At 58.8% G+C, this 26,466-nt stretch overlaps 2 protein-coding genes across 5 annotated transcripts; one reads left to right on the top strand and one right to left on the bottom strand.

Moving 5' to 3' along the window:
- Window positions 1–570: 570 nt before the first annotated feature.
- Window positions 571–16,991, bottom strand: ANXA6 (annexin A6). 4 transcript variants are annotated; one of them, XM_074156751.1, is made up of 26 exons: window positions 16,888–16,956; window positions 14,366–14,426; window positions 11,702–11,786; window positions 11,306–11,400; window positions 11,043–11,156; window positions 10,867–10,957; window positions 10,678–10,757; window positions 10,545–10,601; window positions 10,271–10,364; window positions 10,092–10,187; window positions 9,793–9,851; window positions 9,394–9,516; window positions 9,113–9,171; window positions 8,620–8,698; window positions 7,719–7,800; window positions 7,368–7,462; window positions 6,819–6,932; window positions 6,142–6,232; window positions 5,334–5,413; window positions 5,096–5,149; window positions 3,792–3,809; window positions 2,824–2,920; window positions 2,513–2,608; window positions 2,159–2,217; window positions 1,272–1,394; window positions 579–951 (listed from the first exon to the last, which is right to left on the bottom strand). In XM_074156751.1, the coding sequence occupies exons 2-26, from the start codon at window positions 14,381–14,383 to the stop codon at window positions 892–894; spliced, it is 2,019 nt and encodes a 672-aa protein (XP_074012852.1). In that variant the 5' UTR covers window positions 14,384–14,426; window positions 16,888–16,956; the 3' UTR covers window positions 579–891. The 4 variants fall into 4 exon arrangements, with proteins under 4 accessions (XP_074012854.1, XP_074012852.1, XP_074012855.1 ...); XM_074156753.1 differs by lacking the exon at window positions 3,792–3,809 and having other exon boundaries at window positions 571–951; window positions 5,081–5,149; window positions 16,888–16,991; XM_074156754.1 differs by lacking the exon at window positions 3,792–3,809 and having other exon boundaries at window positions 16,888–16,975.
- Window positions 16,992–20,782: 3,791 nt separating this feature from the next.
- LOC141470200 (cationic amino acid transporter 2-like) lies at window positions 20,783–25,683 on the top strand. The gene is made up of 11 exons (XM_074156126.1): window positions 20,783–21,200; window positions 21,307–21,462; window positions 21,728–21,896; window positions 22,157–22,293; window positions 22,675–22,897; window positions 23,372–23,508; window positions 23,681–23,783; window positions 23,903–24,045; window positions 24,404–24,570; window positions 25,164–25,272; window positions 25,529–25,683. Exons 1-11 carry the CDS (start codon window positions 20,783–20,785, stop codon window positions 25,681–25,683), a joined length of 1,917 nt encoding a protein of 638 aa, XP_074012227.1.
- The last annotated feature ends 783 nt before the right edge of the window (window positions 25,684–26,466 follow it).

Genomic DNA, 26,466 nt, shown 5'->3' with positions numbered 1-26,466 from the left:
TTGATATTTTGAAGGTGAAGCTTTCCTCACCCAGCTGTTCTGAGGAAGACTTGGGTATTCAAGACTTGTTGTTCTGACTTGGAAACAATTGAAAGTGCTGGAATTTCCCACTTTTGGAAATTCCAGTTCTTTTCTCCTGGGCGCTGGGGGGAAGTGCAAACATAAACTGTTTGGGGGTGTAGCCTCTATGGCATGTGCCTTTCGACTGCTTCTTCAGCAGCTTGAAAGCACAGGAAACCGCATGCAAGGACGGGTGAATGCCATCAAGTCCGATTTGTATCTCTGGTTTATAAAAGCATCATTCACACAGCGGCACAAACCCTGCCGGGGGTTTTCAGAGGCATGAAGAGAAGCTCTCAGTGAGATCACAGTACTGCCGTTTAGCCCCAGATGCATTTCCAGCCCCTTTCTTAGCACCGGAGGACCCTGCGGTGCTGCTCAGAGGGGCTTTGGGGTCTCCAGGGCTCTCCCTGGGGCTGGGGCAGGGCTCCTGCAAGAGCAAGGAGACACTGAGACTCCTCAGCACAGGCTCCGTCTCACCAAAACCCGCCCCAATAAATCGACTCTCTTGGCCGCAGGGTCAGCAACAGTAAGGTTTTATTTATGAGATTTAAAATTGTCTTTTCCATCTGGGTAAATTCCTGGGTTAGTGGCATGTTTGGGTATGAATTATTTTGCACCGAGACAGACAGTAAACCCCTTACCCAGACCCCTCTGCTCCCCTCCCCGAGACTCCCCCCGGCTTGCAATGTGGTGCTGCTTTCCAGCGCGAAGTGGGTCGTCCTCTGCAGGGAACCGAGCGTCCCCCGAAGCCCCCGAAGCTGCAGTGACATCAAGGCGGTGGGTGCATGTGTGCTGGCTCAGACACCAAGAAGGGGCTCCCGCCGCCGCCTAGTCCTCCCCCCCGCACAGGGCCAGCAGAGCCTTGCGGTAGTCGCCGGAGGTGTCCTTCTGCAAGAGGGAGACTCATGTCAGCGAGCTGCTGGCCGATGCCTACCCTGTGGAAGCCCAGTTCAGGGCACTGGGAATACTCCATGCCCTTGGCCACCCCACAGGCATCCACACAGCAGTGAAAGACGTCAGCACATCCTCTCTACAGCCAGACCTGCCCACACCAGGGCTGTTTGGGGCAGGTTCCCCCTCCCCAGGTGATGCTCAGCCCCTTATGTCACTCGTGGCAGTGCTCACAGCTCGGGTCCCTGCAGGGCTCATTGGCCAGGGCTCAGCCAGACAAGGTGACAAGCCGGGGAGGGATGCCCAGGTCCCCTCACCTCGATCATGTGGTACAGGGATTTGTCGAACAAGTCTATGAACTCGCCGCGGATGTTGAGCAGGTCAATCTCGCTCCGGGAAATCATGATCCGAGTGAGGGTCCTCTCATCCGTGCCGGCGCCCTGCAAAAGGGGAGCTTGAACAAATAATCCCTGAGGGACTGGGGGTTTATAAATCTCCAGCACAGGCCAAGCTGGGAACTGGGTCCAGAGGAGGCCACAAACGTGATCAGAGGGATGGAGCACCTCTGCTGTGAGAACAGGCTGAAGGAGCTGGGGTTATTCAGCCTGGAGAAGACAAGGTGCTGGGGAAACTTTATAGCATCCTTTCAGTACTTAAAGGGGGCTTATAAGAAATATGGGGACAGACTTTTTAGCACGACCTGTTGCAGTAGGACAAGGAGTAATGGTTTTAAACTAAAAGAAAGTAGATTCAGACTAGATATAAGGAAGAAGCTTTTTACAGTGAGGGTGGTGAAACACTGGCCCGGGTTGGCCAGAGAGGTGGTAGATGCTCCATCCATGGAAACATTCAAGGTCAGGTTGGACAGGGCTCTGAGCAACCTGATCTAGTTGAAGATGTCCCTGCTCATTGCAGGGGTGTTGGAGTAGGTGACCTTTAAAGGTCCCTTCTGACCCAAACCATTCTATAATTCTATGATCTCTCCTTGGACATGTTCTGGGCTTGCTGCCGGCAAGACACAAGCCTGTCCCATCCCCTGCTAACCCCAGAAAGCTGATGCAGTATTGGTTTGAGCTCAGCCCTGCCCTGCTTCCTCAGGGGCCAAATCCCATCGCTGCTGTGGGGTTAAATCAGAGAGTCCCAAAAGGTGTCTTCCCACCATAGCCGCCTCCCGCAGCCCACCCCCAGGAGAGCCCGTCTGCACCTTCATGGACTTGTAGAGCTTGTCAGCAAAGAAGGCCGGCTTGTTCTTCACACTCCGGACTGCAACACACAAAGAGGAGAGAAAGTGGGCTCCTGGCTCATGGCACCCAGGGGACATGTCGCAGCAAGGAGTTGTGCCACCCATTGGTTGGGTCAGCTGCAAACCCTCCTTGGTACAATGTGCCAGCTTGGCCCCATGGGACCTATAAATGGCCCAGTCCCATGCCACACTGGGAGTCTTCATGGCCCAAAGGCAGCAGGAATCTGCCCTCATGTTGCCTTGGCAGAGGCAGGCGAAGGGGCTTCCTGCCTTCTGGGGATCCCAGCCCTGAGGATTCACCCGCCAGGCACTGACCGATGGCCAAGAAGGCGTCCCTCACGTCTCCTGACATCCGCTTCCTGATGGCATGCTCCACATCATGGTTGGTCATTTTGATGAACTCCTGAAACACTGGGAATGGGGGAGAGGAGAAGGTCACCACCGAGCCACTCCATCCCAGCCTTGGGCACTCAGGAGACCTAAACCTCAACCACAGAGATTTCTGGGCCAGATGGGACCAGGGCAGGCTTGGGTGACCTCAGCCAGCCACCCCAAATGCCATCTGCTCCCACCACTGGGGAAACAGGGCCACCCCAGAGGCTGCCCGAGAGTAAACATGGTCCTACCTCTGCGGAGGTGGGGGTAGCTGCGGGTGCAGAGGATGCTGAGGAAGCGGGTCTCCAGGGAGTCACTGGAGTCGTTGCTGGAGACATCAGCAAGTTTCTGAAAGAGCAACCAAGAGTGAAGAGAGAGGCAGGGGGACAGACGTAGCAGAGAGGGCTAAAGATGTCAAACAGCTCTTCCTGGGACAGCCAATCCTGAACACCCTCTTGCAAAGGCGGTGGCCTCTTATGAGCAGGAAAATAGCTTCTTTCAGCCAAAAAAGGCTTTTTCTGTGCATGGGTGTGAAGGTGCGCAGCTGCACACCCACACATTACCTCTGAGAAAAGATGTTTTTGAGTTTTTATGAAAAAAAGCTTTGCAATGCTCATGGTTAAGACTTTTTTTCTTTTTTTTTTGTCCTTGGGGGACAATGTTTTGGGAGTGACCAATATTGAACGGGAAATTCAGAGCTGCCAGACACAGGAGCCACCCTCCACCCTGGGCTGCAGCAGTGATGCCCATGGCTCAGACGGCTGCCACCCCTGCTGTGAGGCTCAGTGGGGGGGCTGTACTCATCAAACCTCAGGCTATTGCAGTAGAAAGTCTCCCTTTCCCCAATTCCCACTTTTGGTGAGCCAGGGAAGTCAACCCTGGGTTCCATGCGGCCAGGAACATGGGTCTTTCATGCAGGCAGTGAGCAGGGTTGGTCCCCAGCCTTCCCAAGGGCAGGAAGGTGGCTTTCCCTCTCTCCTGCCTTCCCCCCTCCCAGCCCAGTGCTGCAGGGAAACATCCTCATGCAGGTCCTATCTGTCCCCTTGCCACCCCATCCTCATGCAAGGATCCTGAAGCCCCGAGCAAGCAAGCACAGCCTGCATGGCCAAAGGAGTCCCAGGGCATGGGGCTGCTCCCCCCAGCCCCAGCCCCGCATCCAAGGACCCCAGCATTCCCTCAAACATGCAGAAGGCTGAAGAGTGAAGGGGCAGGCACTCACCAGGGTCTCAGCAACAACCTGGTGGAGAGAAAGAGAGAGACAGGAAGACAAGAGGGTCAGAAGGTGCTGCTCAACCTTTATCCTTTCCTGACAAAGTGAGGGAAGTTTAGCAAAATCCCCTAAAATGACTTGTCTCCAGCTCCCCTGCTTCCCCACAGATGGGGAGGATCTTAGGACCTATGTCCTCCTCCAGTTTGGCCTCTACATCACTAACTGGGATGGAGTGGGGGGGTGCGATCTTTGGCCAAGCAAAATTAATCCCCCCACCCCGGGGGTTTAGGTACCAGCCTGTTGCTCTTCTGGGGGCATCCTTGCCTGGTCCCCAGCATCCTGCCCACCTCTGCTGGGCACCAGCAGCGAGAGGAGGGGAAGGGCAGCTTTGCTGACAAAATGCAGCGTGGTGCCAGGCCAGCTGCCACCCGGCTGGCTCGTCCTTGTGTTTGTCACCCCTGGCTCTCTCTTTCTCTGCAGCAGGTGGAGGCGAGCGGCAGGGCATGCGGCGGGGTGCAGGCAGCGCAGCATCCGCTCCCTCTGCCGGCAGCGGCCCCGCTGGGAGAGCTGCGCGTCTGCTGCTGCCGACAGGCCTTGGAGCAAGCGGTGCTGGGGTGGGACAGCCAAGCGGGAGCTGGGGTTTGGCCCCGCACCGAGCTTTCCCAGCCCCTTTCAGAAGAGGCTTGGCCCCAAGGAGCAAAGAGGCTAAGGCGCACAGCCCGAGGGTCACGGGTCTCCTGGGACCGGGAGCTGAGCCAGGCAATTGAGGCCCCAGCACCCCCCCCTGCACCATTTCTCAGCCTTCTCCCTCCAGTCCTGGCTCAACACAGCCCGGTAAAGATGAGGCAATGGTTTGGGGGCTGGGGCTTTCATCCCCAGTGCACTGGCAGGGTGAAAAGCAGCCTCGGCTTCAGGGCTGCCCCCTGCACAACACAAACTCCTGCAGACCAGCCCGAAGCTGCCTTTGAAGCTCAAGTGCTAAATTTCAGCATCAGTGTGTGTTACCGGACCCCAAAGTGGCAGCTCTGGCCAAGAAGTGGTGCAGTCCATGGTTGGGAGCTGCCCGGGGCTGGCCCCCAGTGCTGCTCTCATGGTTTGCAGCTTCCCATGGAGCAGAAGAGCCCAAGGCTGCAGAAACCAGGCCTGGGGGCTTTACCTCCAAGGGTGTCACTTCACCTGACATCTCCCTCTCTACCGTACAGAGATCCTGCCCCAGGATTTTTCCCTGAGGGTGCCATTTCCAGACCAGAGGGTGCAACATCCTCATTTTTATTACACACAGCCTGTAACGGCACTGCCAGTGCTGCTCTTACCTTGGCATCTTCGTGCGCCTGCGTGAGGTTCTCTGGTCCTTCATCGCGGTTACCCTGTGGTTAAACACAAAAATCGTGGAGCTGGGGAGAGGACATCTCCCAGGAGAGCCCCAAGCAAGGGGGCGGAAGACAGGGTCCAGCAGAGCTCCCGGCCAGGTGGTGACGTTTTTTCCATAGCCACATCCTCACAGACCTCCACCAGGGAGGAGACAATCTCCAGCAAGGGAGCTGCCCTTACCAGAGCCAGGGAGACGAGAATTCTCTTGAAATGTCCCGATGTGTCAGAGCTCAGGTCATCTTCCAGGCGCTTGTGGTAGGCTGTGGAGAAAGGTTACAGCTAAGGCCTGCACCCTCCTGCAGCTCTGCTTCCCACCCACCAGTGCCTGTTGTGCCCCTGGATCTCCACGGACGGTGGTGACTATATTCCAGCCTCCGCATGGCTGGAGCGGATGCCTCCATCTGCTATCTTTAGGCCCAGGGATCAGTCCAGAAGCTCTAAAGCCCTGGGCGCAAGCACAGCCTCTTGCTCCAGGTACTCCCGAAGGAAAGGGGTCATTGCAAAAGAGCCCTCAGGGAAGCAGAGATTGGTGGCAGAGCTGGTGGCATGTCACCGTGACATGGAGAGAGGCCAGGACCTGCACTCTGCTGGGGGTGACCAGCCACAGAGCCGTCTATTTAAAACCAGGGGGTCTCTGGGAGAGAAGAGGCTGGGGATTTAACCTGGAGCTTGCAGCACTCGTTCCCCAGGGAGAAGGGGGCATGGATGGAAGGGAAAGAGAAGTGCGTGGTCTGGAAGCGTTAGAAAGCACAGGATGGATTTGAAGACTCCTGCCAGCCTCATCCAAGGATTCAGCTGCTCTTTAATAAGGTGTTGGACCTGGGGAAGAGCTGCTCTGGCCTGGAAGGACTAGTGGACCTTTAGAGCACCAACCATGGACCCAACCCAGAGACAGTTGTACCCCAGGCTCTAGAAAGGGCCTCGTCCAGCATTAAACTTGATCCATGCCCAGGACCTGGGTGCTCCCCACATCCCTCCCATGCCGTACCTTCCTGATAAGCGTCATTGATAGCTGCGATCTCCTGGTTGTTTCGCGTGGCCATGATTTCGATGAGGACACTCTCATCTGTGCCGGCCCCCTGGAAGAGAGCAGCATGATGGGGTGCTGAGGGTGCCGGTGCTGGATGGGGGATGTGGTGGCATCACCCCACCAGTGCCAGGCAAGAAGGAGCTGCTCTAACCCCAGGGCTACCACATGCCCAAAATCCATGTCCAGCAAATGGCCCCATGGGCTAGTAGGAACCAGCGTGACCACGTCCAAGAGTGCTGCCGGTGGGGTCCCAACTGGTGTGACTGGTGGGTAATGCTACACACTACTGGTTTGCCCCTACCCTGGCTCTCCTGTGCCTGCCTGCACCAGGGCACTGCTCCTGCTGCGATGTGGGGGTGCTCTGTAAAACCATGGGAGGCCTCCTTGAAAGGCTTTGTGTACATGCTGGGTTGCAAAGAGGCCAAACTGGGCTCCTGGTGGGTCTTGAGTACAAACCAGGTCTTTTTCCTGGTGCTTTCTGCTCTGCTTTCCTTCCATATAGGAGACGAGAGCTTGGAGGGGTGTAAAGCTGGGGTGCACTCACAGCCCTGGGCCACCAGCAGTGTGGGTACAACCAGAGAGAAAACCCCCTGGTCCTCACGTGCTGAAGCCGGTACAACCAGTGTGGCAGTTACCTCCACGGCCTTCCTCAGCTGCTTGGCATCGTACTGCGCCGGTGTCAGCATCAGCCCCAGGATCAGCTTTGCCAGGCTGCCTGACAGCTCGGACTTCAGGTCTGCCATCAGATCCTGCAAGAACATTTTGGGGTTCAGTCTCTAGCTCCTTCCGCAGGGACGGACCAGCCAAGGCAACATCGGGGAGAAAACAGGGGAGGAGAGTGTGGAGGTGGGAGACATCTGGGAAGACCCTTGGGGTGGTTTAAGGTGTCGTTTTGGGGGGTGGCTCTGGGCAGATCCTGGCTCTGGAGTCCTCTGTGTGGGGCTGAGGATGGGACAAGCGAAGGGGAAGGGATGCCCTTCCCTCAGGCTGGTGGTGCACCCACAACAGGAGTCTGATTGACAACTTGGTCTTCCTACGGGGAGTCACAACAGAGCAAATTGGGGTGCCCTGGCTGCCCAGTGCTCCCTGGGCAGGGTTTCTTTTGGCGAGGGGCAGATCTCCATGTGGGAGGGGGCAGGATGCAGGCAGAAGGAGGGAGCAGGGTGGGAGGGGGCTGGCAGTACCCTGCCGTAGTGAGCCTTGTAAGCCTTTAGGATCTGCTGCCTCTGGGCGTTGCTCCTCTGTGTCAGCACTTCGATGATGGCCCCTTCGTCAGTGCCTGCAATGACAGCAGTCATGCTGGGGAGAGCCGAGGGGGCCAGCAGAGCCACACCATGTCACCCCTAACTGCTGGCACATCGCTGTCCCCCCTCTAAAAGGCAGATGGGGAAGAGGGAGCCCCCGTGGCTCCAAAACTGGCTCTTTTCCCCCTCCCCAGGGCTTTCAGGCAGCCCTGCATAGCTCAGGGTGGGTTTTCTGCCCCAGGAGCTGTTGAGGAGCATCAGGAAGGGGTTGGGCATGTGGTCCTCACTTACCCAGGCCCTTCATCGCCTTCCTCAGCACCTGCGCATCCCCATCATCGTAGAAGCTTCCCGCGGGCTGCACGGTTCCTCGCAGCTGTGGAAGCAACAGAGGGGTTTGGGTTCATCCCCGAGCTGGGTGGGATGGAGGGAGGGATGGAGAGAGGGAGGGAAGGTGCCACTCGGCAAGCTGAGGCCAAAGCAGGTCGTGTGTTAGTGCAAGCACCTGGGGCTCAGTGAGGATGTCCCTACCACTGTCACCCCTTCCACTGAGAGGCAAACCACAGCCAGGCCAGCAGAGAGAGGGGAGAAGACGGCAACAGAGGGTCCCTGGAGTCTCGGTGTCATGCTAGGTGTTACACCCGCCTGCCCTAGCTCTGGGACACCTTAGCCAGGGTTGGCCACATCAGCTGAGAGCCAGAAGAGGAGTCACTGAAAGGGTGCCCGCTCCTGCCCTGTAGTTCTGTGCTCCTGTATCCGTACAGCTCCCAGCACATCTCCATCCTCCATGGGCATGGAGGGCTCAGGGTGCCTTTTCTGCACATCCCCAAAGCCCCCTTTTGTGGGTGTCTCCAGCTGCATGCAGTGCCCTGGCTTCGGGGTGGGCTGCCCCAGGGAGCAGGAGGTCTCCGGTGGGCACCGGAGCCAGGGCTGTGTGTGATGCACTGCAGACATGCAGGGTCTGCTGCCCCAAGGGTTAGTGGAGCCCGCGGGGGGGTGGCCAGCTCTGCCAGGGTTACGTCCCACCAACTTTGTGCCCCAAAACCGGAGAGAATGGCGTCGAGAGAAGCCATAGAGTGAGAGACAGAGCAGAGATGCGGGGCTGGCCGTGCCCTGCGGCAGAGAGGAGCAGCCAGAGGTCCCAAGCTGGCGGGGAGCAGACAGGGGGTACGGGGGGGGACTGGGGGGTGCTGACCTCTACTTTGGCCACCGCGCTAAGCTCCCACATCCGATAGGCCACCTGCGCCGCCTCGGGGAAGAACTCACCTGCGGCACTGCAATGGGAGGGCAAGGACAGGGGACAGTGAGCTGTGGGGGTCCCGCGCCTTGTCATGCCCCTCCATGAGGGACGTTTTGTACCCTCTGGGTGCCAGGCACAGGGGCAGGAGCCCGGTGCTTGCTGTGGGGCTGGGTGGGAATTGGGGGAAGCGGGTGATGAATCCTAACCGCCCCCACCGGAGCATCCTCCCCTCCAGGTGTTTGTCTCTGCCCTGCAGGGCTGCCACGTGCCAAGAAGGGACCATGGCATCATGGTTGGCCATGCAGAGGGGCTGCAGAGCCCCCCGTGCCAAACTGCTGTCACTGGGGGTGCTGCCGGTCCAGGTGCTCCACCAGGCTCGGACCTGGTGGTTTGTACCCAGCACCAAGGGGATAGAAAGGGACAGTCAGAGGGTGACAGGCGGTCTTACTCATCGTCCCCTCCACACAGCTTCAGCAGGGCCTTCTTGTACTCCCCGGAGGTGTCCTCCTGCAAAGACAGATAGAGATGGAGAACTCTGCAGCAGGGAGGGTGAAGATAGTGCCATGGGTGGACGCATGGAGAGGGGTCTCCGTGAGCCATGTCCTCAGAGATGGACACCCGGCACAAGGTGGCTGGTGAGGGATCTCAGTCCTCTCACAGGCACTGGCATCACGAGGGAGCCAGCACTAGCATCTGTGAGGAGGGTGACCAGGGACCCCCAGCACTTACCTTTATCATGTTGTAGAGAGATTTCTCATATTTGGTCCTGAACACTTCACGGATGTCCAGCATGTCGATCTCGCTGCGGGACACCATGATGCGGATCAGCGTGTTGTCTCTTGTGCCCAGCCCCTGCAATGGAGGAGCCCCCACATCAAGCCTGAGGTGGCCAAGCAGCCCTGCTCAGCCCATCACACTTGGGACCCTCTGTCAGATTTCTACCCAACCTCGGGTCTGAAGGAATAACTCCTTTGGAGGGAAGAGCGGAGACCCCAGGTCACATAGGTCCTGTCTTCATGGACCTGCATCACCGCCCTCCAGCAGCACCCTGTGGCAAGGGGACCCCTCCTCTGGCCAGCTCCCCACTATGCTGTGGGGGACCCCCTGGAGAAGGGGCAATCCACTCACCTTCATGGCCTTGTAGAGCCTTTCAGCAAAATACTCTGCCGTGCTTCTGACGCACTTCACTGTGGGGAAATTGAGGCACGGTGAGAGATGCTGGCACCCAGCTTCACCAGTGCCCCCAGCCCCTGAGCACCCATGCCCCTTGGGCACCACATTCAGCATCCCCACTTGCGCTGAAGGGGCCTCCCTGAAACCAGATACAGCCACAACCCCGACCCTGCTGGCTCTTGCGTTGAGCCCTCCCACCCTGGCAAGGCCAGCGGTGTGTTTTTGCAGCTCCCCCAACGCAGGGGCTGACTTACCCACAGCCAGCATCAGCTTCTCAAAGTCTCCGGAGAGCTCTCCCCGGATGCTCCTCTCGATCGGCTTCCCAGAAATCTTCAGGTACTCGTCAAAGACTGTGGGATGAGAGCGAGATGATGCCTGGAGAAGCTGCCAAGATACCTTCAAGCCCAACCCTGAGCTTGCAGGAGATGCTCACCCAGGCGGAGGTGCTGCTTGCTTCGCCGGCCAAGGATGTAGATGAACTGGGCCTCGTCCGTGCCCCATTTCAGCTCACCAGCTTCTAGCAGGTCCTTGTGGGATGGGGAAGGAGACAGAGCCCAAGTTAGGGTGCTGCTCACGTGGGGCTCTGCTCAAGCACAGGCACCCTTGGTGCCCCACTGCCTTTTGCAGGCCTAGGTCCTGATGGTCCCAGTGCCACCAGACCCCTCCTGCCTGGATGCCACCTCTACCAGTGGCCTGCCAAGCCTCACCTTGGCATCCTGCTCCACCAGGTCCTCGCTCACAACATCATCTTCTTCCCTGGTGCCCTGTAGGACAGAGATGGGCTTAGCCCTTCTGGGCACAGGCACCCACCACCTATAGACACTGGACAGATGGACATACCTGAAGCAGAACAACAAGCATCTTCTTGAAGTGGCCCGATGTGTCTCCAACGATGTCAGCCTCCAGGTCTCTCTCGTAAGCTGGTGGATGAGGGAGAGGTCAGGGCCTGGAGAGCTGGATCCCCTCACCTCTGCCCCTTGTCCTGGCCCAAGGGACACAGGACAGCCCCTGCCCTTCCCCAATCCTCACCGTCTTTGTAGGCGGCCACCAGGTCGTGGATCTCCTGGTTGGTGCGGGAGGCGAGTATCTCAATGAGGCACTTCTCATCTGTGCCAATGCCCTATGAGAAGAGATGCAGCCCCATGAGCAGTGGGGACAGCCATGGTGTCCTCAAGGGAGCCCAGGTGGGCCTGCCCACCCCTTACCGCAATGGCATCTTTGATCTCTTTGGCATCGCTGTAAGCTGGGGGCCGCATCAGGCTCACGATCAGCCGCTCAAACTTCCCTGTCAGCTCATACTTGAGATCTGCGATGAGGTCCTGGTGGAGAAGGAGAGAGGGGCTGGGGGACACTTTGCTCCACAGCATCTCTGAGTGGGCGGTGGGTCCCTGTGTGGGCTGGTTGGTGGCAGCCATGTCCACCTACATCTGCAGTCGGGGCACGGGCTAGGGAGTGTTTCTGCTGTTACCTTCCCGTAGAGGGACTTGTAGGCTTGGCAGATCTCCACTCGCTGCTTGTTGCTTCTGGATGTGATAAGGTCAAGGATGGCCTCCTTGTCGCTGCCTGCAGGGAGAGCCGGGAGTCACATTTAGTCCCACGTCTGGGTCTTACCCGCCATGGCTGGGCTCATCATAGTCATCCTGCCGTGCCCAAAGCTGCTTCCAACTTGAGGCTGGGAGGAGCAGCAGAGCTGAGCTGGCTCCAGGGAGGGAAGGGGAGCCAGGAGAGTTCCTGGCATGCTGCTAAAGCAGACAAGCAGCTGAGAGGGGAGGCAATACAGGATGTCCAGTCATGCAAGGGTCAACTGAAGGAACAGAGGACATCAGGGTGATCCCAGGATAACAGTCCAGAGGTGCATCCATACCAAATCCCTTCATGGCATTGTACAAGGCCTCTGCATCCTGGCTGGCATCAAAGCCTGGGAATTCCTTCACCGACCCCCTGTAGACCTAGGGGAAAAGGAGGGGAGAAGGTGAAAGGGGAAAAAGGGAAGGAGTAGCCCCCGGTGGGATGGGGGAAGGGGAAGTTGAAGCTGAGCAGGATTGGGGTGAGATCCACTCCTGCTCGAGTTGCCCAAAGGCAAAGCTTGGCCTCAAACATAAACGCTTGTTCTTCTCCTCAGTTGTTTTCTTTCCTGTTTGCTCTCCCCACTGTGCAAACTGTTTGCACGCAGGCTCACTGGAGTACGCAGCCTTCCCTCCCGTATCCCGCTGGCATCGCTCTCCGTTTGCTGCATGTGCCCCGTGTTTAAGCTGGATACAACCCTCTCTGCCGCACCAGCAAGAACTGGTGGTTTGAAAGGAGGTGGTTTCTTGAGCATACGTGCGTTCCCAGCTCCATCCTGGGGGGGTTGAGCAGGAAAAGGGGAGACCCCAGGGGAGGGTTGGACGCCCTGAAGGCTGGGGAAGGCATGGAAGGACCAGGGCAATCCCTCTGCAACACAGCTGGGCGGAAGGGAGTTATGGGAAGCAATGAAGGAAGTCCTTTTCCTACCGCCTGTTGTGAGCAGGGAAACCCTCCAGATGCTGAGGATGCTCAAGCTCTGCGTGGACTCCAAGCAAGGAGACACATTTACAGGCACAAAATCATTGCGGGCTGTGAAGCAGAAAGCTGAGCCAGGGCTCTCAGCTGTGTCAGCACCCTGGGAAACTCTTGAGCATCCTCCCTTGGCTTTGCTTGTACCATGTGCCAGGTGGGTGCATACACCTCTCAGGGTTTGCTTGCTCTCTCTGGATCTGCTGCAGGGCTTGTTTAAAATTCCCAAGAGCTGTATGAGTACCCAGGGCTGTTGCCAGTGTGGGCATCTATGATTCTATGATCTGAAGCCGACGTGTCCCCAGAGAAGATGGGCATCAGGTGGGCAGCACCAGTGTCAGCATCCCTGACCCAGCAAGTGCCTTCAGGAATGAACCCAAGGGGATGGACACAGGGCAACTCCGTACCCATCGCTCCCATCCCAACACTGCAGCACAACAGCTCCACTATGCATCTCACACAGCTGGCCTCTGTACCCCCGTTTTCCAGCCAGAAACCAGTCCAGGCTGGGGATATCCCACAGGCCCTCTCGGGAGGAGCTGCTGGCACTGGTGTCCCACGTGGTGGGGACCAGGTCTGGCAAGAGGAGACACTGCCCTTCGAGGGAGCCGGGTGAGAGTAGGGACAGATCATATTGCAGGTGATTCATCTGGAGAGCTGGATTTAGCCCCGCTTCCCGGCAGCTCCCAGACCCTCCTGGTGAGCTGGGAGCTCCTGCCCACACACATGCCTTGCAGAGACATAAATAAGGAGTTGCAGGGCAAAGGAGGTGCCCGGAGGCGGCAGGAGGGGATGAAGGTGGCTGGAAGGTGCTGGGGTCGCATGGGTGGTGATGGGGAGACAAGATGTCGGCCCATAGTTAAATGGGGAGGAGAAGCGGGGCTGTGTTCCTGCTCGCTGAGCCATCGAAGCATGAGCTGCCGTGGTGGGGGCAAGGGAAACTGAGGCAGGAGCTCAACGCTGTGCATTGCCCCACGCTCCCTGCCCCAGGGAGGTGCAGAAACATTGCTCGGGGTGGGGGGAAACAGCATCCTGCCTGCTGCGCCCTCCTCACACCCCCATCCCCTTTCTGTCCCTGCTTCGGCTGCCGGGGCCCCCCGCCTCCCCTCCTCCAGCCTCTGAGTCATCCCGGCCTGCCCGGGACCTCCCAGCTAAAAATAAGCCAGGCTGGAGCCGGGGAGGGTGGAAGCAAAATTCCCAGCGTGGTTTCGCTCTTTCCCACCGCACAGCTGCTGGGGGTCCTGGACCCCCACAGGGGTGATGCTCACCCATGCTGTGCCTCAGTTTCCCCACCCAGAGGCAACCGCCCCCTCGGCTGGGCAGGAAGCCGTGGGTAATTAGGCTTGAGGCAATAATTACTTGATTTCTGGAGGGAACGGAAAGCGGAGAGCAGTGGAGAAGGGAGGTTCTGGGCTTGGACTCCTCCCCTGCCTGGCACGCTGCAGGCAAGCTGTACCCCCGCAGGCAGCCTGCACCCCAACAGCCACAGCTGCCCACCAGGGCAGGGTTTTCCACCCACGCCGAGATGTTTTTGAGATGTTTTCCTGGCCGCCAGGCAGCACCTGCTCGCCCAGCTGCCACATTGCACCAGCCCCAGCTCCGAGGGGGGGGAGAAATCCAGGCTGGGGAGGGGGAGAGAGGCCAAAGCAGGGCTGCCCGCCTTGCGGCAGGCTCAGGCGGGATTTCTTTCCAGCAAAAGCCCAAATTCCCAGTGCAATGTCTCTTCTCCTCCCCATCCCGCCGTGGTCCCAAAAGGATTTTTGCTCCTTGCTGTCCCCGCTCTCCCAGCTCCCCGCCCCGGCGCTTTCCACATCCAGACAGCGCTGGCTGGAGAGGCAGGAATGTAAACAGGCTCCGAGCAGCATCGCATCCTACCCGCGTCACCACCATCATCCTTGCTGCATGACAGAGATGCTCCCCAGGGTCTGCCCAGTGGCAGGGACCCCCACGGCACCCCCAGACCCCATCCCTGCAGCGTGTGGGTCACCCTTACCTTTCCTTTGGGTGCCATGGCTTCCCAAGCTGGAATTCACCAGAGGGAGGGCAAGAAGGAGCTGCAGGAGGGAACAGAAAAGCCGACGTGAGTCTCCGTGGACTGTGTTGGTTCAGGGAGGCTTAGCCCCCTCCCTTGGGCGCTGGCACCAGCCATGGCTGTGGGTGCAGTACCCGCGGGAGGACGATGGCTGGGTGATGCTGGGGATGCTCAGGGTGAGGGGCTTCGCCAGCCACCCCGAGGTAACCAGAACTGAGGTCCTTTGGTATCTTTGGCACCTAGTTGGGGACCCCATGGCCTGGAACCTGTGGAGACAGGCCCCCGTGCAGCTTCCTGTCAGCGCCGAGAGAAACCGGGAGGGGAAGAAAGCGCTGAATATGTGGAAACGGGCTAAGCATCCTCTGCCAGGCTGACCCTCCTCGCTGCACCCCGCAATGCACCCCCTGTGCCCTCCAGCCCCTCAAGCCCTGGCACCATCCCTGGCACCAGCAGCTGCTGGGGACGCCCCGTTGCTGCACAGTGCTGGGGCTGAGCAGCCCCCCCCGAAGCCCCACCAGCTTGATCTGAGTTTCTGTGCACGGAATCAAGGCCGCCATCAGTCCCACGCACCCAGCAGAGCCCAGGAAACGCAGCCGGGTTTCCAGGGTAACTCGCAGGTTGTTTTCTAACACCAGCACCATTTATAGCTGCAACCCGCTGCGGTGTCGGCTCTCCCCATCCCCCCCCCAGAGAAAGTCCCCAGACAGCGCGGTTTTCTCCAAGAAAGCTGAGGGAGGAAGAGAAACAGCTGGAAAATGGAGTGTGGCCATGAATGAAGCGCTGAGCGTCAGCTGAGCTCCAGCAATGAGGCAAAGCCCTCCCTCCGCGACACGTTGCAGGAAAGCTGAAGGCGCAGTGGGGCCGCCCCGGGGGGATTCCTACCCCCAGCCCAGCTCGGTTTCATGCCGTGGAAAGAGTAGTGGAAATCACATGAACACCCCCCCCCCCCCCCCGCCCTGGCTTGGCCCCTCATTCCTGCGAGAAGCAGCCATGGAGGGGGACGCCCAGCCCCGCGGCCGTGGGTGCAGCTGGGTCACCCCGCAGGAAGCCTGCACTTCTGTCACCCACCGGCATCCCTTGCCGAGGGGAGGAAGTTTTGCAGAAAACCAGAGCCGCCATCGCCTCCCCTTCCCATTTCAGCTGGGGAGGCTGCAAGCCTCAGCCGCCCTTCCCCGTGGCTCCCGGCCGGGGGAGACCCCCCGCGTGCCCCGTGCGCAGTGGGGCTGCACTGCGGCCGGCTGCTGGGTGGGTGCCAGGGGATCCCAGCCCCATGCAGCCTTTTAATGCCACTCAGGAGCCCTTACGTGAAGCTGTGTACCCTCCAGGGGACGGAGGAAGCCCTGCGTGGCACAGCCTTCCTGCCTCGCTCCGTGCATGCAGCAGCTGGGCTGAGACCGCCCAACTCATCTCAGCAGTGGCGGCCACACCCAGTCCCCATCCTGTCCCTGCAGCGCCCCGTCCCTATCCCCCAACGCTGCTGACACTGCCACAGAGGCTGGGGGAGCAGCCCCAGCTCTTGTCCTGCCAGCAGGCGATGTGGGGAGGGTGCCCGGACAAACACACCACATCCATGGGGCAGGCGGCGAAAGCCGGGGGCTGCAGAGCCCGGGCACGGGGATGTCCCTGTCCCCCCAAAAAGGATGGAGAGGTTTGGGATGGGAGGGGGGGGAGGTGTGTGTCCCTGGGCAGAAAGTGCCATGAGAAACCCTAAATGATGTGCACAGCATGTCCCCTTTGCAGAACAAGCCCCCCTTGCCAAAAAAGCCTCTGTCCCCCCCGCAGCATGCACCCCACCAGCCCCTCCATGGCTTTGGGCTCAGGGGCTTCACCCCAGGAGCCCGGCAGATATTTTTTCTGCCTCCTGGGGCTCTCCCAGCACGGCCACGCACGGCAAAGGCCACGGCACACCCAGCACCCCATCGTCCTGCCCGTGGGGTGGAAAAGGAGCTTCACCGGGTTAAAAAAAAGCAGCATCCATCCTCCCTGCGAGGCCAGGGATGTCCCCAAAGCCCCCTGCCCCACCCCAGCGCTGAAAAGTCCCCCTGCCCCCTCCTGCGCCTCTGGGGTGTCGGAGGGTGCCTTTGCCTGTGCAAAACCTGCTGGGTACCGAACTGGGGGGATCCTCCCCACCCAGACCCCTGCGTGGAGGGATGGGTGCTCCCACGGCCACCCCAGCAGGGACAAAGGCACATCCCAGCATGACGCACCCACAGGCCCCGCAGCAGCGCCAGCACCCACCCCAAAAAAAGCCCCCCACCGGCAGCGCAGCCCCCTAGGCTTTTGTTAAAAAGGGAGGATTTTCCAGAAAAAGAAAAACAAGGATCCCCTCCCCTGCAGCCACCCCTTGGAGAGAGTCTCCGCTGGCAGGGCTCACCGCTCGGCCAGGGCTTTCCTCCCCTCCCATGCCACCGCGGTGGCTTTGCACAGCGGCAGCGTCCCCTCACCCACCGGCACGGTCCCCCCGCATGCCAGCGGACACTTACGAGTGGCACCGAGGCCTGTCCGGGTGGGCTCGCGGGAACAGCCTGGCCACCGCCGCGCTCGGTGCGTACTTCTGGCCGTCCTTGGCGTGCAGCTCGTCCTCCCCGGCGAGACGTCACCGCTCGCCAGCCCTCCAGTCCCCGCCTGCCGTGGCACCGGGGTCAAGGCAACACTCCCACCCTCGCCGCCACCCCAGACCTCAGCCCCCTCGGGGTTTCGGGGGGACCCGATGCCACCCACAGAAGCACCCTGTCCCTGCCAAAGGTGTGGGGAAGTGTGTGTGTGTGTGTGTGGGGAGGGTCACTTGGAAGAAAAGCCCCGCCGCTGTGTGCGGGGGCTGCGTGCCAGCAGCGGTGGCGTGCGCGGTGCAAAGAGATAACGGTCATTGCGTTTCAGCTGCGGAAATTTCACCCCCTTCCTCCCCCACCCCGGTTTCCTGGTGAAGACTGGTGTGCGGGGTACCCTGCTGCCTCCCAAACTCGTCCTGCTGCTGGCCACCTCAACCTGCACCAAATCACCCCCTTCCCTGGACGTGGTTGGGAACTGACCATCCCAGACCCTCTGCAAAAGCCAAGGAGGGGAAGGCTTTAGCCCCCCCCCCCCCCCCCCAAGACCTGCTTTGGGGGGAAGGTGCTGACCAGGGCTCTGCAAGGACCATCCATGGGACAGGAGCTGAGCTGGCACAGGCAGCTCGCTGTCCCCTCCCGCCCCGAAACCTTCCCTCCTAATGCAGAGGGATGAGAAGACCTTGCAGCACAGCAGTGGGTGGAGATGCAGGCTGAGATGTTCCTGGAAAGCTGCACTGATGCCTGCAGCGCCCCGAGGCCATTCCCTTCCCCACCCAGGTTAACCCCACTCCCTCTTTAGGACCACCCTTTGCCCCAGCCAGCGCAGAAGCTTTGGCAGGGCTGGAGGAGCCAGTGGGACCCCCCAGGAGCCATAGACAGTGGTGGCTGTGGTCTGGCTGACATCAGCAGGAACAGATAACACCAAGAGGTCCCCTTGAAATGTTGAAAGCTGCTGGCAGGTAACCCTTCAGGCATCCAAGCTTTGATGGCACCCACTGTCTGGAGCATCTCTCCAGAGCTGCAAGGCAGCTGAGATGCTCAGCTGCCTGTCCTGAGAGACACTGGTCCTGGGCAGCAGAGACCCCAGGCTAGGTGTGACATACCTGGCAGCTGGCATGCAGCCACAGGGCTGTGTTGTGTTCTGTTCCCCACCCCAAGAGACCGGAGGCACCCTGGGAAGAGATGACCCTCATGGCCAGCCAACACAGGCTGCGCCTTCCTGCCCTGTTGTTCCCTTGGGACAATGTTCCCTCAGGCTGGCGTTGGTGTCTGGAGACCTTGTTCATGTGAGACTGCGTGGGTGACAAGCACGGCTTTGTTCACCCTGCACTACAATGCAAGACAACAATCCTGTTCTCCTCCCGGTGCCCCTGGCTGTGCCATGGCGTACTGAGACCCCCTGCCCCAGAGGGGCACTAGCCCAGCAGCTCACAGGGTGCACTGGGGACATAGGGCAGAACAACCTTGTGGTTAGAGCACACCCCCACGCTTCAAGTGCTCTAGCTTCTTCCTTGCTTTGTTCCTGCATTGCTGATATCCTCTTCTTCCTCTGCTCCTTACAAGTTTTCACAGCACCGGAAGGCTGGAGGATGTGCTGAAATACATCATAGCCTATGTACAACTTAAATGGCTTTTGTCCCCAGATACCATAAGCAGACTCAGCATGCACACTGCCTATAACATGATTAAAATTAGATCCTTACTCCAAAAATACCAACTCCCAGCCTCGGTCTGCTTCTCCCAGGATGCTAAAGACCAGCCAGGTAACACTACAGCTTCCCCAACATCCTCTCCCTACTAGGAGCAGTCCCACAAAGCAGCTGTGCTAGGGCCTGAGGGCACTTATATGCCTTACTGGCCCTGAGCAGCCTCAGCTGGGACCCCCCCACCCACCCACCCAGCCCTGGACCCCGTTTAAACCCAGCCCTGGACCCACCTGAGCCCCTACTCATGCTCTGCTGCTCAGTTTCTATGGGTTGTACCCTAGCGGGGGAGGTACTGGATCCAGGTTGTTCCTGGTGCTCATTTCATTCCCTGTTGAGAAAGACCAACATCTCCTTGTACTGCTGCACCCCCCTAGCAGGGTAAGAGCTGGGGAGCATGGGGGCTGGATGAGGTGAGTGTTGTCTGGGCTGAAAACTGTAGCCCCAACACTTCTCCCAGGGCAAGGCTGGCTGGGTCAGTGATGGATGATGCTGCTGCCTGCTCCGCTACAAGCTGTGCTTGGGCTGATTGGACACTTCTTCCTCCTCTAAGGGTATTGCTTCTATGCAATAGGGTTGGGACAAGGTGTGGGCAGCAACATACTGGGGAAGTGCAAGCAGCCTCAGGGCTCTGCTTCTGGGAGCTGGGTCTGTGTTCTTCTGCCTTTCTGCTGCGGTCAGTCCTTGGACCTGGTCATCTCCCTCAGTGTTCCCCAGGGACAGCTCAGCCTAGGTGCAGTCACAGCTGTAGGTGCCTGCATCTTGACCTGGCCATGCTTCTGCTCCTCTTTGGATTTCCTCCAAAACCTGCTCCATAGATTGGAGATGGGGGCTCCTGGTGTGAGGGATCGGGGATGGGGGAAGGGGTTCCCCCTTCTACCTGCATACGTGACTTGGAAATGTTAATTAAGCCCCCTCAATAATGCTCCTGAGCCTATTAGCATTGCGGGCTCGTGTGTATGATTTGGAAGGCGTTGTGGGAAAAATATTTCTGCATAGATTTCCCATTGTGCAGCCTGGAGCAGTGGTCAGCTGGGAGGAGGGACAGGGTGCTCCCAGAAGGGATTTAAGGGGAGAGTGTAACCAGGACTGCCCAGTGCTCACCCTCCCCATCAGCTCGCAGGTGGAGCCATTTGCCGAAAGGATGGCTGGAGTAAGTAGAAGAAGGGAAAATCATCAGAGCAAGATGCCCTGGGTGGGACTGGTGCTGTGCAGTGCATGGGTGCTGCTGGGGGGGTGGTGGTGGTGGTGGTGGGAAGGCAGCCCCAGCTGGCCTGGCTTCAAGCAGTAGCTCTCCAGCCCCCAGGGGACATTATGGTTGCCCCCAGAGGCTGGGGGTCTCTGTACCATGAGGGCTTGCAGTGCCCCATCCTGTGGATTGGGGTGCTGGGTGCTGCCCCAGGGTGGTCCCTGTCCTCTCCGGGCTCCATGCTGCAGCAGGGACTGCATGGCCCTGCGATCCTTGCTGCTGGTGGGCAGGGTTTCCAGCTGGGTCCTTGGCCCTGTAAGTAGCAGATTATGGGATTTGAAGCACACAGCATGGACTTTGCCTGGCTGTGGGGTAACGCAGAGGTCCTGGGAGCACTGTACAGATGTGGAGGCATGCAGCCCCTCTTCCCCAGTGCTGGGAACTCCTGGGAAAGGATGGGGGAAGGTGCATGGATCCGACAAGTATCACACAACTTGGTTTTTCTGCTGGCCTGACATCCCCATCAGTAGCCTGAGCAAACCTCAGCATTGCTGGAGTGGATCCCCCATCCCTCCTCCTCTTGCCCAGTGCAGGGCCAAAACTCAGCTGTTTGTCAACATCCCCCTGCTGGGGATGAAGCTGGATCAACAGGACTTTCTGGGCTGGAAAGGGGATAAGCAGGCGTCCTTGTCCCCTCTCACCCTAGCATGAGACAGGGCCCAGTAAACCCCAGTCATGCATTGCCCCTCTTCTCACCATGATGAGAGAAGAAAGCAGCTACTTTAGCCCCAAAATGGGCTGCTTTTCTGGCAGAGGCAGAAAACAAGCAACACTTCGGAGAGTCCAGAAAGCACTGTGTAGGTCGTGGGAGCTGCAAGGAAAATGTTCAGGCTGGGTTTGGGTCACGTCCCCAGGCTGTGGGGACAGCATCCAGCTGATGGAGCAGAAGCATCCTCAAGGCTGCTGCTCTCCTGTCCTGCAGATGCCAAGCTGGGACTACCTGCTCTCTGTTTTGAAGATGGTTTCCCGCAGAAAGCGAGTCCCAGCCAGCTCGGAGAGCTCCAGCCTTTGCCGCTGCCTCTCTACCTCGGACCTCGTCGCCTTGGGAGTGGGCAGCACGCTGGGGGCTGGCGTCTATGTCCTGGCAGGGGAAGTGGCTAAGACCAGCTCTGGTCCGAGCATCATCCTTTCTTTCCTGATTGCAGCCATGGTGTCTGCTTTGGCAGGGCTGTGCTATGCCGAATTCGGGGCCCGTGTGCCCCTGGCTGGGTCTGTCTATCTTTACAGCTATGTGACGGTGGGCGAGCTGTGGGCGTTCATTGCTGGGTGGAATCTGCTGCTGTCCTATGTCATCGGTATGAGGCCCTTTTGATCCCTCCTTGCCTTGCTGTGACTTTGCTGGGTGTCATTCTCAGACCCTGCAGGGCCACCAGTGCTGCCCCAGCTGCCACCTCTCCCCAGGTACTGCCAGTGTCGCCCGGGCGTGGAGCGCTACCTTTGACCAGCTAATTGGCAAGAAGATGGGGAGGTTTTTGGGCGCTCATGCGGCCATGAGCTCTGTGGGGCTGGCAGAGCACCCAGATGCCTTTGCCGCTGGCCTGGTGGTCCTGCTGGCAGGTAGGATGCCTTCCCCTGTGACACCCTCTATCATGCAGGATGAGCTCCTCGCCCCACCATGGGCCCTTCAGGATGGGGGTGGACCACCTCTGAGGCTTTGCCATTTCCCTGAGCAAAGAATGGGGAATACAAGGGGGATCGGGGGAAATATGTAGATGCTCCTGACTCTGCCACTGTCCCCCCTTTTCCACCCTCCCTAGTAATGTCTATCTCAGGCCTGGTGTCATCCAGGGTACTTGGCCAGTTTGTCTCTTTTCACACCCAGGTCTTCTTTCCTTTGGAGTGAAAGAGTCCACCACAGTCAACAAAGCCTTCACAGCTCTCAATGTGCTTGTCCTGCTCTTCGTCACAGTGAGTGGCTTCATCAAAGGCGACCTAAGCAACTGGAAGCTCAGGGAGGATGACCTGCCATGGGCAGCTACCCACGAGGCTGGGTATGAGGGTCTCATCTCTCCCTGTGCTGCATTCATGGGGATGGGAATGGCTGGGTCAACCCCTGAATGCTTTATCCCAGGAAATCCTGCTTTCCCCCATTTCTCCTTGCCCTGTTGGCATCGAAAAGACAAAGTCCTAAGCCCTGCTGGGCTGAGGCTGGAGGCATGAGCAGGTTGGATAGGCTGTTCAGCCTGGCCCCATCCTGGGACCCCATTGCACTGACCCCTCTGCATTGCCTGACTCTTCCTCCTTCTCCCAGGAACCAGTCTGTGGCTGACAACATGACTAGTACCTTTGGGGTGGGAGGCTTCATTCCCTATGGTTTCACTGGGACTTTGGCTGGAGCCTCTACCTGTTTCTATGCCTTTGTTGGATTTGACTGCATCGCTACCACAGGTAAGCAAGGTGTGGAGACGTGCTTGTGGGATCCTTCCCCGCAGGCAGGGGGGCTGTGGCAGCGATTCTCTCTGCAGCCCTGGGAGCTGGTGTGGGGCTGTGCTGGGAATGGGCACATTGCTGGCTCTGTGCCGCAGCCATTCTCTCCTGCCCTCTGTGCTCAGAGGAGGAACTGTGAGAGTCCGTGTGGCATGAATGGGCTAATCCTGAAGCAGAGACAATCCCCATAGTCCTGGAGCCCAGGAGGTCTAGTGGTACTTGCTAGAAGGCCTCTGTGTCTCCTCTCATGGGGAGATATGCTGTCCAGCATGAGCTGGGCTCTTGGCATGCCATGCACATTAAATGAACATCTGTTTTTACGGCTGAGCTTGTCCTCCCCAGGGGAAGAAGTGAGGGACCCGCAGAGATCCATCCCCACAGGCATCATCCTCTCCCTCCTCATCTGCTTCCTGGCGTACTTCGGGGTATCTGCTGCCCTCACCCTGATGATGCCCTACTACCTCCTAGACACCATGAGCCCCCTCCCAGCAGCTTTTGAATACATTGGCTGGAACAGTGTAAAGCATGCTGTGGCTGTGGGGTCACTGTGCGCCCTGACAACCAGGTGAGGGGAGTCCTCTGATGGCAGCTCTGGAGCTGGAACATGTCCAGGAGCTATCCCCAACCCCTTCCTTCTGACTGCCCTGCTTGGCCAAAACCCCTCAGCCGTTCCTCACAAACCCTGTTGCTCCCAGCCTGGCCCCTCCTGATCATGGAGAGCAACCAAACCCCTCGGTATGCTGCATTTAGCCCAAAGTTGGAGGAAGTTGTTGGGCGTTTGGTGGCACCATGACTGTAGGAGCAGACTGGGGTGTCTCAGTGTGCACAGGGCTTCCAGTGACCTGTGGATGTCACTTCCCCGATACTGTCCCTCATCTGATGGTGAGGGAGGTGCTGGTCTTGTCAGCATGGTCTTTAGAAGGTCGTGGACCATAGAGATGAACAGGAGCTCCCTTGGCACCCAAGGAGGAGAAAAAAGCAGGATAGGTATCTCCTAGGTGCCTGCCACCTTGTCCTTCATCTTCTCTCCCTTCTGCAGCCTCCTGGGCTCCATGTTCCCCATGCCACGGATCCTCTATGCTATGGCTCGAGATGGGCTCCTCTTCAAACCTCTGGCTAAAGTTAGTTGCCGTCAGTGCCCGGTGGTGGCCACACTGGTGTCTGGAATAGTGGCAGGTGGGTGAGTGATTGGGTTTCCCCTTAACCTTGAGCAGGGCTTGGTGCATGTCTTCTTTCAGCAGGAGAACACAGACCCTTTAGCTTGCCAATAGCTGTTTGAGCAATATCGCCCCACCCAGAGGGAGATCGCTTCTGCTGGGAGGCTGAAAGGGCTTCTCATCCCTGGCAGCTCTCCTTGCCCTCCTCTTTGACCTGAAAGCCCTGGTTGACATGATGTCCATTGGCACATTGCTGGCCTACTCGCTGGTGGCTGGCTGTGTGCTGCTGCTCAGGTGAGACTGCTGGGGACAGGGGATGGGGCTCAGCCAGCTGCTGGTGTTGGCCATGCCTGGCCTTGGTGCACTGCAGGTGTGCTTTCCATGTGCTTTAAAATCCAATATCTGTTCCTCAGGTATCAGCCTGAACCCAGCGCTCAGGATACTCCTGTGGGAAAGGTCCCAGCAGTGCAGCTCTGGTGGGACCATCTCATCCAGCCGCCCCTGCATCCCACCCCATGTTCCTCCACCACAGTGGCCTGGTCTCTGGCAGCCATAGGTATGTCCTGGAGCAATGGAAGGGCTTTATGAGGAGCTGGTATGGGGGACACAGGGGAAGTTGCTGCTGTACCACGGGCTGGCAGGTTCCTTCTCATTGAAAACCAGCCAGCAGCAGGATGCAGGCAGGGCTTCTCCTGGCTCCCTCCTGCCCTCTCCTGACTGTGCACAGTTGGCCCCCGCTGGGACCTTGGGAAACCTCCTGCTCCCTCCACTTCCCAGGAAACCCACCATGATGAGCTACCCAGCCCTGTCCCCTGGTTGTCCTTTGTCCTTTCCACCATGGCAGCTTTGGATGCTGCTGCACCCCGGGAGAGGGATGGGTGCTGCCCTGATGTGCTGCTGTGGTCCCTCCGCAGCTGCCCTGATCTGTGCTGTGAGCTGGGTGAGCTCCACCGGGCTGCCCTGCCTCCAGGCTGGGGGTGCCTGGTGCATCGCTGTGCTGGCTCTGCCTCTCCTGGGGATCCTGGTGGCAGCTCTGCTCATCTGGAGGCAGCCTCAGAGCTGGGAGAGAGCATCCTTCATGGTGAGCATACGGTCTGGCTCTCAGGGACCATCCCCAGGGAGAAGGATCTTGGGGATGGAGAGGAGGCAAGTGCTGCAGCCCCATGGGGAAAGGCTTATCTTGCACTGGGGCTGTGTTCCTTCTCCCTCTGCTTCAGGTCAGGTAGACCTTTGCTGCGTCCTAAGTTGAACAAAGTACTGTTGGAGGCATCAGGCAGCTCATGGGGTTTTCTGTAGGGACTGTGAGGGCTGCCTGGTTCTTCCCACCGTGTCTTACAGGCCAAAGGGGTACCTCCTGCAGCCCCAACTGAGCCCAGTGCCTGCTGCATGAATTAGATCTGCTCTTCAGTAAAAAGAAACCTGGTTCTGACACCCTGGATTGGTTTTGCTAGTGGTTTACTGTCTCCCCCTTAAATTCTGCCCTTGTGCAGGACCTGTCAACCAAACCATGTTCCACGGGCATCTCTCTGCAGCACAGGCTGCAGTTCCAGCTCTGAGCCTCACAGATGGATGGCTGAGCAGCAAAGAACCCATGTGGGCTGTAAAACCCCTGCCCGTGGGCTGGTGCCTCTGGGCAAAGGCATGACCCTGTTACCTTGTGCTTGGTCCCTGCAGGTTCCCTGCCTGCCCTTCCTGCCGCTCCTCAGCATCACCATCAACAGCATCCTGATGGCCCGGCTCAGCGCGGCTGCCTGGCTGCGGTACCTGCTCTGGATGGCCATTGGTAAGCACAGTCAACCTCCAGGTCCCAGAGCTGGCAGCAACCTCTTTGGTGAAGCACAGGTGGTTTGAGAGCCCGTGGCATTAACGCTGGCTGCAGAGTGGTGGTGGGCAAATGGAGATGCTGAACTTTAATGTCAAAGGGTGGTGGGAGCACTCCATCCTCTGATGTGTGGCCCAAAGGAGTGGGAACTTTGTGGCTGGTAAGGGAGGGAAGAGAGAGGACCTCCCCTTCCCCCAATCTATCTGCTCATTCCCAGGTTTCCTCATTTACTTTGGCTATGGGATCCGGCACAGCACTGAGAGCTGCTGGCCTGAAGAGTCAGCCACCTGGGAGCTGCAGGGAAGGATGGCCAGGGAGGTGGCCCTGGAGCCCTGCAGGACTAAGCAGTGCCCATCTGCTCTGGGGCAATAAAAGGAGACAGGCTGGTCCCTGAGTGCCTGGCTCCCTCCTCCCTGCGCCTGGGGAAGCAAAAGGGCCCCTTGGGTCCCATCTCATGGAGGGACACAGCCCTGACACAAGCTCCAGGAGTTTTCTCACAAGTCTGGTGAACCTTCTTGAGCAGCCTGAATCCTCATGGCAAGCCCTTGCTGAAGGAGCTTTGTTTGGAAATAAAGCAGACGGGTGTTTTTGCTGCTGTTGTGGGTTTGGGGTTTTTTGCCTTTGAAACCTCTCCCTGCAGCCCCCCAACTTCCCCCTGTCACTCAGCTGCTCATGGCAGAGCAGAGTGAAAGCTTCTCCTGCTGCCCTGACCCTCCATGCTGCCTTGGCACCCTGAGGCCAGCAGGGCTGACCTGCCTTGTCCCCCTGTGACCGCCAAGGCACTGCCTGTGCCAGACTTTTTCCTCCTTACCGTGGGCAACTCCTTTTCTGGACTCATTTATTCCTCCTCCTCGGTTCCCAGCCCTCCTTTTTCCCAGAGCCAGGCACATTCCTCCGGGTCCCACGCAGGATCTGCCTTTGGGGGGGAGGGTGGGGGGAATGCATCCCAGAGCAGGATGCCTGACCCTGCCAGCCTCATCTCCCTTTGCCCAGCCATCCTGACCCCTTCAACTATAGCTAGACAGGAGTTACTGGGACAGAAATCTGTCCCGTAATCCCTGCTTTGATACTACAGTACCTGGAATGTCCTCCCATGTCCTTGAGGTTGCAGTGCAAAGCTGGAGGCTGCCCCACCACCCCTCCCCAGAGCCATGG

The sequence above is a fragment of the Numenius arquata genome, chromosome 11 (genome assembly GCF_964106895.1).
Source record: "Numenius arquata chromosome 11, bNumArq3.hap1.1, whole genome shotgun sequence".
Lineage (NCBI taxonomy): Eukaryota > Metazoa > Chordata > Aves > Charadriiformes > Scolopacidae > Numenius > Numenius arquata.
This window is presented reverse-complemented; position numbering and strand designations above follow the sequence as displayed.